Genomic DNA, 16,081 nt, shown 5'->3' with positions numbered 1-16,081 from the left:
CCTAGGTAAACAAGAGCACCAATTCCTTCAAAAACCTTTAATTGACACAAGCACCATGAGAAAGTGGCTAGGGCAGACACATATGCAGGTATCTCGGAAAAAATGAGCAGAAGAGCAGAGGCATGCAAATGATGGATTGCACATGCACGGGGCAGGGGGCACCTTCCTTTTAGTTGGAAAGAAAAGTAACATGAATTGCAGCTGGCATGCTGTAACTGTAGGTATTTCTGAAGCCAAGTTTTGTTGAAGATGAGCACAGTCAGCCTTAGATGATCTTCTCTTATTAATGTCTGTGAAAGGAATTTTGCTCAGCCCAAGCTCTCTTCTGTTTATAAAGTAGTGTAGTGACAGTGTTGCCAGAAGAGACCAGTGGAACTATCTGGTTTACACTGGCCACTGGTCAGTCTGCACGGAGGAAGGGAATTCACTCTCCTAGGTAGTATCAGTGTCTGTAGGAGTTGAGAAGAACCACTGCCCCCAGGGCTGCTGACCAGAACGCTCAGCCTGGGAGACACTTGCTGACTTGAGTTTGAGAAAAGGGCAAGCAGTCATCGATTTCTGAGCTTACACCAGATTTAGCTGGCTTTTGTTGTGTGTGGCTGGTACTAGTTACCAGAGGATTTGTACTGTGTGTTGGAAGAAGAGCCAGCCCTAAAAGCTATTATAGACAACAGACACAGAAAAGATCCATTCCAGACTGCATCTCAGCTGCTGAACAACTGGATGTGAAGCTGTCATATCCTTTTAGATGATCGACTGATAATGAGGTTCTTTTGATCTGCTTGGAGCACAGAGAATTACCTTCAGTGCCTGCCTCTGACTGGCAGGGGGAGGCTTGAATGCAGAGTTTAAGTCTCCAATTCACCAGGAGTTCAGGGGAAAACTGTTTCCATTATTAGAACATAATTTTAGCAAGAAATTAGAAATTCGTTGTTAAGCACACCAATTTCTTTCTTAGTTCTTAAGCTATTTCTCAGTTTATAATGGTTTATTATCAAGTAGACAATAACTACAGTGCACTGTCTGGAATTGTGAAGCGTATGCATAGGTCAAGTAGATCCCCAAAACTCAGGCTAGTGAAAGACAAAGGCTCTGCTGCAGTTAGCAGCAGGGAATTGCTTTTGATTTGTATCTAACATGCTGGTTTTATAATGACTGGGAGGAGGGGACAAGGACATGCACAAAGTTATAAGTTATTGGAAAAAATATGTGGTCAATGGAACCACCTCAGAGTTACCTGCCTCAGGAAACACCCAAATAAAGTTGTAACTGCAGTTAGGAAGAAATATAGTTGTGGGTTTTTTTCCCAGTAGTGAGATGCAAAGAGCAATGGGCAGCTCATGAGCTTGGATGAATTTTTTGGAAGATGGAACAAAGGCCTAAGTCCATTTGCTGGGTAGACAACAAAAATCTTTGCTGATTTTGAGACAGCAGGAATAAAGCCATATAGACTGCTTTCTAAAAAAAAAAACAACTTCAAAAATTCTCTGTATTAGCTCTAACCTAGGTTTGGAGAGCTTAACTGAGAGTTCTGGTGTTTTGGGATGTATGTTCATATGTAAGGAAGGCAGAGGGGCTGTATTTGCCTCCCAGGTTCATATGGTGAGTTTTTAAGTGATTGCAGAGATGCAAAAATTGATTCATGCAGTCTTCACTACCTGAAAGCACAGAGTCTGACTGGGGCCACATATCCAGGGCAGAGTAATATTGACAAAAGTAGTTGTCTTTACCCTTGCATCTTTCTACCCCTTCCAAAATGAAGAACTCCTCCACTGAAACTGGTGGGCCCATGCTGAGATGGAAATATATAATGAGAAAGATGGACTGAAGTCAGAAGTCTGTTCAAAAATGTTCAAGTCTCTAGCAGCATTTAGGTCTAAAACATGGATCCATTTTCTGGCCTTCTGAGCCTTAGACACAGAAACTGGAATCCGGATCCTCACCGTGCCTTGCACACGTTAAGCCTCCCAGCACTGGTCCAGATAATAGCAAAGAGTCACCATCTGGCTGGATTTTACGGTTTGATGAAGTGCTCAGTTTTAAGGCAAGCACGTGTCTGGCACCTGGGGACTGTGGAGCCCTGATCCCAGTTCTGGCACAGGTTTTCTGTGGCCCTGGGCAAGTCACGTCCTCTTCAGAGGAGGGAATTCATCAAGTGCCCCATGGCCCTGCTGAAATGGCAAAGGGCTGTAAAACAATCCTCAATCTCTCAGAGGAGAGGCCGGCTGGAGGGGCTCTTAGCAGTGCTAAGCCAGCTCCCTGCCACAGCTCCAGAGGTGCTTGTGCTGAGACATGGATGAGGAGGGCTCCCGTGGGTCCCTGTGGGAGGGCTGCAAGCCAGTGACCTTCTTTCAAGGCTTATGTTCCCACTCACTAGGGCCATCCTCATTCTCAAGAGACTTGGGGCAAAGTACAGACACGTTTTTAGCCCCTCTAGTTTGGTTTTGCAGCTGTGTGACACCAGTTGCTGTCAGGCTTTACAGGTGATCTGAGCAGGGCTTACAAGTCTATTGTCAGGTGCACAGCACTTTTCATTCATTTGCCATTTGTTACCACTAACCAGTGAAATATTGTTCAGTCTTTATAAGTTTTTAATTATGATGTATTCCCATTTTGCTATAAAACACAGATATTTTTCTATTTACCATTAGAAAACATGAGAAAAGACGCAATAATTTCTCATCATCATAAGTCTATGTTTTTCATTGGTTTTCCTCCCTGTTTAAGTAAGAAACAAGGAGTCCAACAAATTAAAAAGCTCTCTTTGCTGCACATTGAAGCTTCTTTGTAAGGAAAACTCTTAACGAGATATGGGAGTTACAAACAAAACCAATTGTGCATAGTGGGAGCCCTTCCGTTACTTTCATCTTAAAATTATTACATCGCAGTATGCCTTTATTTCATAATATATCCTCTCTGAATGCCATAATTGGCCAGTCTGCTTTCATTTTCCTTTATAGTTTGTTAGTTTGTTTTTCTTATTTCTATGTTTGGATACATTTACCTAAAAAAACAAACAAAAAAAACCCAAACCAAACAAAAGTTAAATACCTGTAAGAGTTATGTAAATTATTTGAAGTGACGCAGTTTTTCTGAACTCTAAACTAGTGACCTGTGTTGCTGTCAGTTCCAGAACCAGAAGCCCTGTTCTTTGCTCTCACCCCATAGCATTCTGCACCTCAGCTCTAGCTTCATTCTGTTTCTCACAACCAAACAGCAGGGCTGGACATGTACAGTATTCATTGGGATACACAGCATTTAAACCTTTATCTGCAAAGCAAGTGATAACTTATACTACATGGAGTTAGGTACCTTTTCCAACAGCAGTACACACCTCTAGCTCATATCAGAAAATGGACTGCATGTGGCATTTCAGCCGGGACTGATGCTCAAGACCTTCCTGCTCAACATCAATCCTAGGAAGCTTCTCCTGGGCACTATATACAAGGAAGAAAAAAGTTGCAATGGAATGGAAACCTTGTGGTATTTTTCTAGCCACAGCTCCTAGAGCTAAAGCCTTCAGATTTTGTCAGGTGTTGTTCAGAATATGGTATCTAATTCAGCAGTTAGACAGTGGTGGCAGGGTTGATCTGGGCAATACCAGCTCCAGCAGTGCAGCCATGAGCTTACATAAGACCTTCTTTCTGAAGGCATTCACAGTATAAAAAGGGGGGAGGGGAGGTTGTCTGGGAAGATGATTCAGATGGCTGCAAGGATGGGGCTTACCAGAGGAAAGTAATGTGACAGCTCTGAGGTTCTGTATTTTACCTCATCAGTCCATGCATTATAATTTTTTTCCTGACTACAGTAAGATTCCTTCCATAAATTGCCACTTTGACCAACCATATTCCAGGAATCCATAGGCATTTGTTCTGTTTCTGCTGCTGGTTTTGTAATGCTTATTCCATTGCCAAGAGATTACTTCAAGGTGGCAATTATGATGGAACACAGGCCGCCTCCTAGAGAGAAGTAAGAAGTAAGCATCAGAGTTTCAACCCAGATCTGCATTCAAATAAGCCTCCATTGTAGGCACAGGCTTAGGTCAGGCAAGAGTGATGAATAAATGCAGCTGATATAGGTATCACCAGAGTAGTTGATAGTGGGTGACCCTCACTTACTGCCAGACATGTTTAGTTTCTATGCTTTGCTGGATCCATCATTCTTAAGGCTGCTCCTTTCTTCCTAAACTTATTACAGGGTATCCTTCACCCTCAAAAATCCATTCATCCCCAAGCTTTCATCAGCTTGAGGTGAATGAGCTGCAAGGTTCCTCCTCAGGGTTGCACACAGACCTTTTCTCTCAATCAGGTTACCCCTGAGCACATTCTTTGATCCTCCTCCATCTCTGCTGTAACTGCTTCCATTTCCACACGTGCAGTGTACACATTGCTTAATCTTTCATGTCCTGCAGCTCTGACCACCCAACCTAGGAGACCACCTGGGAGAGGACTAGGGAGCAAGGACCCTTATCCTCAGCAGGTTTCTGGTGCCCCCAGCAGCTGTAGCCTTAGAGGCTCACTCCCTCTGCTGGTGCTCCCGAGCTGCAGCTGGGCCATCTCAGGCACCAAAGCAGAAGTTGTTCATTTGGTTGAGTCTTTTGGTTAACCTCTTCCTCCACAGTGTGGAGAACATTACTCTCTCACTCTCTTAAAACTCTTTGATAAATAACCCTGAGCTGTTTGGGTCCTGGAAGAGGTTCTTCAAGAGCTTTTCCAATCCAGCTGTGCTGTGTTGACATCTCTGTTGTCACCAGTCCAATGGGAAGAAAAATGGGGGGAAAAAAGAGAAGGAATGTAGAGTGTATTTCTTCAGGCTTGGTTTTGAAGTCCAAACACAAAAGTATTAGTTTAAGGATTTTGTGGAAGGCTAAAAAGAAATCTACTCAGGCTGATACTCATCTGTGCTCAGAGCTAAGAGAACAGCAGCAACACGATTGCATGAGCAGTGTCGGGATCAGCAGGATTGTCAGGATCAGTACACGAAGTTCAGCCATATGAGAGGCCAAAGAACATCTCAGAACTTCTACATCATAGGCAGTGTTCTGTATCCTCACTGACCCAGAGTGCTGCTTTTCACTGAAGGAAGTCTGTGCATGTTGATGTCCTTTGCTTAAAAAGGTAACTACATGCTTTGCTGAGCAAGGGCTGGTCAATTTAGAGTATTAAGTGATTCTTAGTTCATCCACTGCTTTATTTCTAGGCCTTAGACCTCATGAAAAAAATCCAGCTGTTCCCTTTCTAAATCCTTTCAGGTCATTTAAACCTGCTTCACTATCAGTGAAGTATTTGTTGTTCTTCATAGGTTTGGTTTTGGTTTGTTCTTAAAATGTTTTGGCTATGTTAATATTTTTAAAAAGTTCTAGAGTCCTGTGACAGCACACTAGGTAATGATCATTACCTAGCGTTTGCAGCCTGTCTTTTCAGGACTTTATTATTATCATCAGTGTATTATCAGATCTGCTACCCTCAGGAGGAATGGAATGGCTATCTGTGTGCTGTATCATGCACTTGCTACATATGCAGTCACCTCCTCCTGTGAGCTTCATGGAAACAGCGTACATTTAGTTGACAGCATATCACCTGTAAAAGCACACAACTGCCAGCACACAAATGCACCTGCATGTTGAAATCTCACTCAAAATGTCTGATCTCAAGCTCTTGAGAAAGTAGTTTCATTTATCTAACATTTACACTAGTTTAGAAAATTTTAACGCTTTAATGAACTGCTTTAGGAACAGCAAATGGTTTAGACATTTTAACACCTTAACATCCTTACACAACTGTCAGCATATTCAGCCAGTATTATTTAAAACATTTATTACAATGGTTTGGAAAACATTTTTAACCTCTATGAATAAGATGTGTATTTAGTTCTGCTTAAGACCTAGCCCAGCAAAGACCTTTCCAAACACAAGCATGGGATTTTTTGAAGTGATCCAAGTGCTTTGCTGGACCATGGCCTTATTCCTCAATTCCCACATCTTCTGTTCTTGACTAATCAAGGCTTCAGAACTGCTCCTAGTATTTTTCACTGACAGACTCTGTTCATTCAGGTTTTAGAGTTTATTCCTGTTCACCAAAAGTCCCAGTTAGATATGCTGGATTTTCATATCATTCCTTAAGGTACTTTTCTAGGGTCTTTTTCATCTTGTTCATTCATTGTACTTAGCAAGTTTTAACCTAGGTATGATGTTCATGGACTGCAGTTCTTGGAATAAGAGTTTACAAGCATAAGGTATGCGTAGAGAAGACACATGACATGATGATTTGCAGTAGTGGCACCTAGGGAAACAAAAAGAAAGTTAAGAGTTGGTCAATAACTTCTGCTGAAAAAACCCAATTGCCACTAGACACTGTTGTTTTATCCACCTGCATTTAAACACTGGCCACAGTCCCAGAAGCCCCAAATGCTTGAGACACATTTTAGTGCTTAAGTCATAGCTTTAAAGTCCTTAAATAATCTGACTGAAATCAACAGGAGCTTAATGTTAAACTTGCACTTTTCTAGGAGGGCAATCACAATGCTCAGGAGCTAACAGGACTGACTTCTGCTTCGTCAGCACTCACATAAATGTCAACAAATTCAGCAGTGCACAGTGACACAAAGAAGGTGAACAAAGCCAAGTGTTTCTGAAAAAATGGTTAATGGTCCAATTTCTGTGCTACATATATGTCACAAAAAGAAGCGTCAGGAAGAAAGAAGGTTTTAAATACACAGTTTCACCCTATAATGTCTCAAATCATTACACTTTCCAGAAAAGAGGCCCTTCTCATCTTACATCTTTAAACTTTAGTCAGCATAGAAATTCAGTAAAACTGCTTTAACACATATTCCTTGTCCTCTTTGCTCTAATGATCTTAAAAATCAGAGATAAAGGGATTTTTTGTCAAATAGATATAACCATGACTATATAAGGAATAAACAGGCTAGCCAGCCATCTTTACAGTATTGGGACTCAAATTCAGTGGTGGTAGAAAATATTTCTTATAAAAATCCATTTCCAATCTCCCTATTTCTTCTTTCTCCCGTATATGAAATTTTCTGATTTTGGAGAGTTGAGAAAGCCACTCCTTTGGGAACACAGAGTGACTCAGCATTTCCTAATGGTCTAACAAAGCTCTTTTTTTTTTTTTTTTTTTGTTCCTGTGTTTCAAATTTATATTTCTGCCATAAAGTCATAATAGTCTGAAGATCCAATCAAAGAAGAATTAGCAGAACTCCTGCAGGTTTCTGTGGTACAGAATGAGGATCACAGTCAATGCAGGTTTATAACCACTTTCCCAGTCCATAATTATAGGAACAGGTACATTTTAGGGTGGGAGGAAGTGACCTGAATGGGAGCCATTCTCCAGCCATGGCAAGCAAGCAGTTGCTCTCTACAGGAGAGACAGAATTCCTTGCAGGCCCTGGAAGCCTGATGAGACACAACTTCTCTGCTATGAGCACGTCTGGCATCTGATTACACCTCCTAGGGACTGAGGAGCAGAGACTACTCACTGCACCCAGGCTCAAAGCTACACCATTCTTGGCCAGCTTTGTACTCGATGGGGACCACCCAGAAAGGTGCAGTAAGCACGAAACTCTATCAAAAAGAGATCACAAAAACAAGTACATGAAAGAACATTTGGTATTGGAATTGACACTAAACTGGTCAGAAAAAGGCAACTGTACCATTCAAGGCTGAATTTAGACCAGAAAAAAAATTTTCTTCATCCATAGTTTAAAATGCACATACTAGGGAGATCAGAATACCTTGTCACCAAAAAATGACCAAATTTTGCTCATTGCATTCACTGCAGTTCTGCTCCTAAGCATCTGTGCAACAGCTAAATTGGAAAATCAGCATAAACCCAGTACATCACAGTAAGTTTCAACCACATTTTTTACAGGGACAAATTCTGTCACAGCCACAAGAACCCCTTTTCCCTGTGAAAATACCAGTTCAGGCCCCAACACTGATCTGCTGTTACTATCTTGCAGAAAAACCTACCCAGGGGCTAGTCCTTGTCTGAGAGGAAGGGCTCATCTTCTGTAAGACAAGTACCCTTAATGCCAGCCACAAACAATGTTTCTAAAAGATTTCTTGCAGCAATGCCTATTTAATGCCTGAGTCACTGAAAAGGCCCATTTGGAAATTTTTTTTAATGACTTCGTCTCTACTGTGATGCTCATTATAGGGCCACTTACCTCAGATACTGGTAGACACAGTATAAAATTTAGCAGAAGCTCTCTTATTGATTACTCTCACATCAGACAGCTTTTCACAGAACCAGATTGCAAGAATGTCTGGCTCTGTCTGAGACAGTAGTTTCTTTCACAATTATTTAAGGAGTTACTTAACTTTGCTATGAACTTCAAAAAATGAAATTTATTAGCAACACCTTAAAAATAGCATTACTTCTAAAGTTCAAATTCCTAATTTTCTTCTTCAAGGTACTTTCAGTTCCTGTGGACTCTGAAAATCTTCAAGGACTGCTCTGAAAGTCAAGGTCTTATTGAAAAAATAATTGAGCTACATCTCCATGTGAGGTTTTTTTAAAGGCAATGCTTTACAGAGTTAGAAGTGGTTAGTTCTTTGATTTATGGCACATGCTTCTTTTCACATTACTTCCTACAACTGTTATTTGCATTGCACTAGCTTTAAGAGACCTGGGTCAGAAAAAAGCTTCCCTTTTTACACACATGGAATACACACTCAAGAAAAACAGGACTCTCAAAAAGGGTTATGGCACAAGAGCCAGCAGCGCCATGCCCAACTGAAAATCACCAATTTCAGGATGTACAGAGGATGAGCAAGATGCTCATCTCTCCTCTGGATTACACATGTTTACCCACCTCTGTCTAAACACCTGCTTCCCCAGGAGCAGAGCTGCTGCTGCTGTCAGCAGACAAAGGTGGTGCTTGGTTTCTGGCCAGAAGCCACATGCTTCAGAAGAAAGGTCTGACCAAGGGCAGAAACAGTAGCTGTCACCTTTACACATCTACAAACTGAGAATACACCTGACTTTCCTACTTCATTACATCATGGAAAAATCACTCTTGAGACAATGAAGTGAATAAAGTCCAATTTCCTGCTTTTCCCAATAAATTGATGCTAATATCAAAGATATGATGTTTCCAACTGTGGTTTTTTTTTGAGTTTAGAAGTTAATCTTTCTCCTCCTCCTTTTAATTCTCTATCTTTTACCAACATAATATTAGTGTAACTTGAACTTGCACCACCTATTTTTTCTTCCCTTAGTTATGGGATTTCAGGTCACCTGGTTTTGCAAAGCTTGCAAGAACATTGTATCTCCCTATTGGTCTCACAAGTTTGTTTTCTGCTTGCCTAAAACAAAACCAGGTCAAAGCAAAATATCAGAGACCTCTAAGACTGTAAACAGAAGTTTGTTTATATTCTAATAATAGTGGTGTATTTTCAGCATGCTACAGGACAACTTTAAATCTAACATCTCAAAATTGCTGAAGAGAAAAGACAGTTAAAGCAAAACCCAGTGTGTTACATGTGGTGAACTCCACAAAGCTTTGACATTCAGTTTTATGCTTCCCCTACATGAAAAACCAGTTTGTTTTCAGGAGACCAACTCAGTACTGTGTTAGGTCTCAGAGTAAGACAGCAAGACCATTAGGCAGTCTAGAAAGAAGTTTCCTAGGGACAAGGCATTCAGGCAGAAGCCAAAGGAATTTCCAAACAGGTAGCTGCTTGTCTCTCAAGTTCCAACATAGCATCAGTGCCTGATGCTTTGAGGAGGAACTCCTTGTTTTATAAGATTACAAAGCTAAAGGCATTTGGGAGTGGCACAGCTAAAGAAAACCAAATGCATGGGATTATGAACTCCATAGCTAGAGAACAAGAAAGCAGGGGATATTGCTTTTTGCTCCTGTTCTTCTGAGCCTGCTCTCACTATTCAGCCTTGCAAGGTTCAAGGTGGGAGTGTAGCAAGAAGATGCGCGACTAGTCCAGTACATTGACACTGCTGTTACCCCTTTTCAAAATACAGATGATGTATGGGATTGGGTGCATGACAACACCTTGCAAGGCTGGGACGGAAGGTCAGCAGACAGACTGAAGGATACAGCCTGCCTTTGGAAGAGAACACTTGTGCCCCCACAACAGGAGAAATCCCCGGCCCATTGACTACACACTCAATTCAGTCCTAACTTCGGTCAGACCACAATAAAGAACCATCCCCATTTTTCCAAATACCAGTTTTGAACTTTTTGATTAAAGTGCATGAGATTGTTAATTAGTGCCTGCGAACTCTTGAAAACTGAGAAGCACTGCAACCAAAGGCAAGGTTCTGTTACACAGAGGAACTTGACAACTTACCATCCAGAGTACCCTAGCAAGCCACACTGGCCACAAACATCCACTTCGAAGGCATCACTTGAAATCATCAGTCTCTCCAACAAAAGCATGCTGGCTCCATAACCTATCAAACAATCCCGTTCCATCTCTCCAAGACGTAAACCACCATCACGGGATCGACCTTCAGTGGGCTGCCTTTGAAATAAACATTTGAGAAATGTAGTAAGTACTCCAAAACACACATTCTATGACTCTAGGTTGTCTTCAAACTGTAAGAACAACACAGGGTTGATGGGCTTTACAAACCAGAGCTGCTGATCTCACAAATGTGCTGCTCCTGTACCTGCAATATGATGCAGTTCTGTAAGTGGCAACTGCAGCACCAGGCTGCAGCTCTTTACCTCTCAGAATGCAGCTGAATAAGTGAAAACAAAAAGATTTCTAAGAGTATCCAAGACAATCTGGACACAGATTTGGCACTTTTTCTTGATGAGACATTGTCGTTTGTAGCGGACAAAATGAAACAATATTCAGCAGTTGAATCAATCATCAGCCTAATGTTTCAGCTGAACTACAGCTAAGACTAATTTCTAAAATAAAGATGGTTTTGATCTGTGAGAGAACATACCAAAATAAGTCAGCAAACAAGTAGTACACATATTGCTACCTCATGATTGAAATGCTATTTTTTAAAGTAACATTTACCTAGTTTATTTTTTTCATGTATGATAGTTAATATACTAATTTTTGTGTTCTATAGGTTCCTCTACACAAGTTAAACTATTATTTATTGTCTGAGGTGTCTTCCTGTCCTTATGGTGCTAGAGGAAAATTTTAATAAAGTAGTAGAGGATACACTAAAGTTTTTGAGGTAAAAAAATAAGATACTGTATATAATCTTAACATTACAACTGCATAAGACAATCTTTTGTTGGATACAATCAAAACTTTTAACCTCTTGTTCGTCATTCTGCAATTTCATAGTAACAATTCTACTCTCATATACCAGTACAATGATGTAGTACTTAGGTTGCAAATATCAGAGCAAACTATGAAGCAAAAACAATCCTGAATTCCTACAGCACTAATATACTGCATGCATTTTGATGAGCATTTCCATCTTAGTATATTCCCTGAAACATGACAGCAAAGAGAAGGAATTTAAAAGAAGTTACTGAGCTTCAATGCTCCCTGAAACCTCATATATATGTGCTGTTTATGACACTTGTAGCAGTGTAATCCACTTAAAATATTCAATGACAGATCTGGCTCATTACTTTTGGAGTATATTTTGTTTCTATTATTTCTAATAACTGCATTTGTTAAGCTTATTACAGATAATAAAAATAAGATTTTGCCCACTTGCTGCAAACCATAGGGAAGAACTTATAAAAGCCTTCAACATCTAATAATCTTTTGTAACATGTAAAAACTAAGCCTAATTACCAGATCAAAACACCTTCTAAAGATGCAAGTTGTATTTGTTTCTAGGGGGAAGTAGTTTCTCTTACTCTGACCACACTGGAACTTTAAAACTAATCTGCTTGTAATTCAAATTGTCCTTTTCATTCATATAACCTTCTGTTTTTCCAACTGTTGGGAGAATGGATAGAAGTTGTTTACATCCTGATTACACTCCCCAGGGCCCCCTCCCTGGATGATGGCACCATCACTGTTCAGATGCTGTTTTAAAGGCTAACCCTGTGTGAATGCAGTTTCTCTTCTGAAGTGCCAAGAGGCAGATTTTAAAAGCAGTTTGGACCTCCAAGGAATCAGGCATTTACTACAGTGCTAGAAGTGCCCAAGTTGTTTTATGAACTGACTGCTATAATATTATTTAATACACAAGTCTGCTTTCAGAAGTTTCACCTGCTGCTGTTGTACAGGTCAAAATGACAAAATAATTTTACAAATGTGAGCCCAAATAAAGTCCCACCCCAATTATGGCAGGATAAAACTGCTGGAAATAGTATGGGATCTCAACTCCATGTGTAGATATGCCATGGGTCTTTCAACAGATAGAGGGTGAACATTTTTAAGGCCGATGAAATTCCATTTAAAAAATACATAAAGCTCCCCAAACAAAAAAATCCAACTTGAACCTTTAGCTGCTAAGTTTCACTCTCACTATGATTAAAGAGTAGCCTTTTCTAAAGTACCAAAAATTTAAATACTGAGATTGAGCCTTTGAAATTAGTCTATCTTCTGCTTCCTAAGATTATCAGATTCTTCTTCCAGCTCACAGAAGTTTTAAAATTCCTCATATAAAAAGTTGTTTAAAATGTTAAAACAGTGCTTATAAAGCATTTGTGCTTCCCCATTCCCACTATACACATGTACAGTGCAGCTGTTGCCTTGGGTGACTAACTTCTTTCTTTATTCTAAATATAACATCAGAAAACAAAGTAGACTCTTGAAAATAAAATTTGGAATATAATGAAAAAGAGATATTTTTAATATTAAAGAAATATGTAAGTTCCTAAAATCCTCAAATGCTAAATAAAATGCAGTGATGTTTTAAATAAAAAATAAGTGATCTTCATTCTATTTAACAGTTGCCTTTAGAATAAAAAAAAACATAAAACAATTAACTTCAGTGTTTTTAAGCACATTAAGAATTTATTGGCACTAATTCTGAATTTTCTGCAAGAACAGTGGGTTCAGCTGAATGGTCTTATTCCTTGTTTCACTGGCCAGTGGGGGAAATAACTCTGCCTCCATGGTCTCAGCAGATCTCCCCTAAGCCTACTAGGGAAAACAAGTAGTTTGAATGAAGTTGTTAGCTGAAACTCTGACCTCCAAGAAGTGGAACATTACCTAAAAACCCTGCCTTGAAGGAGGAGGGCATCCTGTGCTCACAGAGCCCAGAGCACAAAGGGGAGCCCTGAGCACTGCTTGTCCCAGTGCTCCCCTGCAGCACAACAGGACCTGGCACATCTGACATGTCCAAAGACACACAGGTGGCAGCTCTGGCAATGTCCATCAAAACAACTCTGTATGCAGAAAGCTTACACTGCTCTCTTGTAAGAAAAATTAAAAGCAGGTTATCTATTTAAAAGATTCAGTAGGACTGGGTATCTGAGCAAGACCACATATAGAACTGTGTTACACCTTAATTGTCAACTACCCACGGCATTGAAATTAAGGATTGCATTTCATTTCCAGTACCAGTCCAGAGGGCAACATCCTGGTGGGTTTGACCATGTTGACAAAGAGTGCTGCTTTGCAATTCTAAAATGTCTTGTTTTAATCGGAACAATAGCTAGAATCAGGGATGATCAAGAAGCTCAAGTATTCTGCCTTACTCCAGATGGAAATACAGCTTTGCTCTGTCACTTAGGGTACATTTGATATATAATAAAATGCATTTCAAGACAATGACAGCCAAATTCCACGTTGGAAGCTGTTACAGGATTACTTTTAAAATAAAAAAAGAATGTTAGATGCAATCTACTCTCCAGGAAGTGTAATGGATGATAAAAGAATAGAGAATAAGAAAGCTGGCAATGCTGACTCCCTCAGCAGAGGCAATGTCAATAACAAATGTTTAATTATTTGAGAAGAAAAAAGAAAATTCCTCAAAGACTAGTCAAGAGGCAGCATAAATTGAACATCCACTAGCGCTTTCCTGAAAGTCAAATAAAGTCAACTAAGGAGCCCTAATTACATAGTATGATGCTACTGACCAAACAAAGAATTTGCAGAAAGTAAGGGAAGGGAAAAATCACACAAACTTAATCTTTACATATAAACATGCATTGACTTGGTATTCAGGTTTTATTTAAATTCAGTATCTCTGAACAGCTGAGAAGTTGGGGAGGCAATACAAAGGCAAATCAAGGGATTTGGGTAAGCCAGGAGGTCCAGTAAATCCTGCATACTGTAAGCTAAGATAGTTTTCACTTTCATGTGAAGGACCAATAAAATGCTTAACACGCTGAAAAACAGAAAATGGGGCAGACAGCCTATTATTTGGGAATATCATTTATGTTCACATAGGCAAGCAGCTGCGCTTGTGCTACACCTCCTTTTCTCAATGTGGTTGATGAAAATGTTCAGACAAGGGTTACAAAATCTTTTAATTATTTCTTTCCCAGTTCAACCACTGGCATTTATTTCCATGGAAAGCACAAGTTTGTCCTATAGACAGTGTGAGGCTGGAAAGCAAAAAGGCGTAGGAAATCAGCAATGAAAAGCCAAAGAGGAAGACACCTCTGTATCAAGTACAGCAGAGACCTGCTCCACCTTTCTCTAACAGCACATCAATAGGTAGAAGCTGCACTTACTAAGAGCTGTTGTACAGCCAGGTAAAGCAAGAGTGGCAGATCCTCACACAATCAGAGGCATAAAAATAACTGAAGAATTAAAGGATACAAATCATGTTTGTTACAGGGAAGAGTAAGGGACAGACATGACTGTGCTTACATGTTACAAACAGAACAAAGATTGCTATGGTCAGAATCAGTACAAGTTTTGACTGGTTAAAAAGAAAAGTGCCACCATGCAGGAGGTGAGGTATAAGGGTCTACATAATAGCCCAGAAACACTGGCAAAAGACATTTGGAATAATCTTTGCTAGAATATTCAAGATTAGCTGGAATTTAATTTTCTGTCAAGTTTCCGTAAATAACCCTATTGTGATGGAGAGAGGTGAACTAAATGACCCCTTAGAAGCATCCCCAAAGCAAAACCTGTGCCATAAACTCTTTTTTGTGAGCAAGGAATATCAGAAACTTTGAACATGAGTGCAAGCAGACACAGACCTTGGCTTTAAGGAGAAAATGTAAGTAAGTAGCACCAGTAAATGCAGGAGACTTCAATTTCCCCAAAGGGTTTCTTCAAAGTATGTTGAAATAGACCATATTTAAAAATTTCTTCCTTCTACTCATATCTGATTTTGTTAAAGAAAAATACCTATGATATGAGCTAAATACCTAACAAACCTCTTACAATACCTATGATATGAGCAATTTGACAGGAAGGGCCCACAATGTGTACTGCAAATCAGACTGTGTTTTTACCAGCTGCTAGCAGAAGTCTGAGAAGCAAACTCATGTTTTGAACCACATAGAGCACACCTGAACCTTCAGAACAACCTCCTGCCACAGTCTACTGTCAGAGTTTGCAACAATGTAATAACAAGTTCATAGCATTTGGTGCCAAGTATCACAAGGTAAAAACACTTAGTTTTACAGCTATCGGTCAGCTGGGCACACTTCTGCATGTACACAAGAATTTTGCACTTAGCCTGTAATAATACCTGGTGAGCACTGCTCTGGGTCCTCGAGCTCTTGCATGCATTTTATCCAACACCATGTGCTTCAGTTTCTGGTAATACACGGGACCAAAATAGATATATGCTTCCAAAGGCTCCCTGGAAGAGTAAAAAGCAAAGCAAAACCGACAACCACAGTTAGCACATATCTACCTTAAGAGAGGCAAGGGTGTCATGCACAGGAGAAATGTGAACCAATTTGGACATTATGAATCCCAGAAAAATGTGTTTGGGCTTTCTGGGCAACCAGTCTGAAACCTCTTCCAGGGAAATTTGCTGAACACAGGGAAAGTACACTGCCAGCACCACATGCTGCTGTCTCTACTGCAGCAAGGAACAAGCTCCTAAACTCTGCTCTTATGTTGTACAGACGTGCTGCTACAGCTGTAGGTACCTGTTTCAGCTGTACCACGGTAAGCCCCTCCTCTGAACCTGTACAGGAGTGCTTCAACAGTGTCATCAGTAGCCAGGAAGGACTGTAAATGTCTCAGACTCTG

The 16,081-nt window shown here is 40.2% G+C and overlaps 1 protein-coding gene across 4 annotated transcripts in view; it reads right to left on the bottom strand.

Annotated features, from left to right (window-relative positions):
- Positions 1–5,695: 5,695 nt before the first annotated feature.
- Positions 5,696–16,081, bottom strand: part of POLR3B (RNA polymerase III subunit B) — a 71,492-nt gene continuing 61,106 nt past the window's right edge. For all 4 annotated transcript variants that reach the window (XM_085569525.1, XM_085569526.1, XM_021535985.3 and 1 more), the window contains exons 26-28: positions 15,570–15,683; positions 10,331–10,504; positions 5,696–6,281 (exon numbers count right to left, since the gene is read on the bottom strand). In XM_085569525.1, the coding sequence (XP_085425651.1) occupies positions 6,152–6,281; positions 10,331–10,504; positions 15,570–15,683 (418 nt within the window). In that variant the 3' untranslated portion in view covers positions 5,696–6,151. The remainder of the gene's footprint in view (positions 6,282–10,330; positions 10,505–15,569; positions 15,684–16,081) is intronic.

This window comes from Lonchura striata, chromosome 1A, assembly GCF_050655825.1.
Source record: "Lonchura striata isolate lonStrDom1 chromosome 1A, ASM5065582v1, whole genome shotgun sequence".
NCBI lineage: Eukaryota > Metazoa > Chordata > Aves > Passeriformes > Estrildidae > Lonchura > Lonchura striata.
This window is presented reverse-complemented; position numbering and strand designations above follow the sequence as displayed.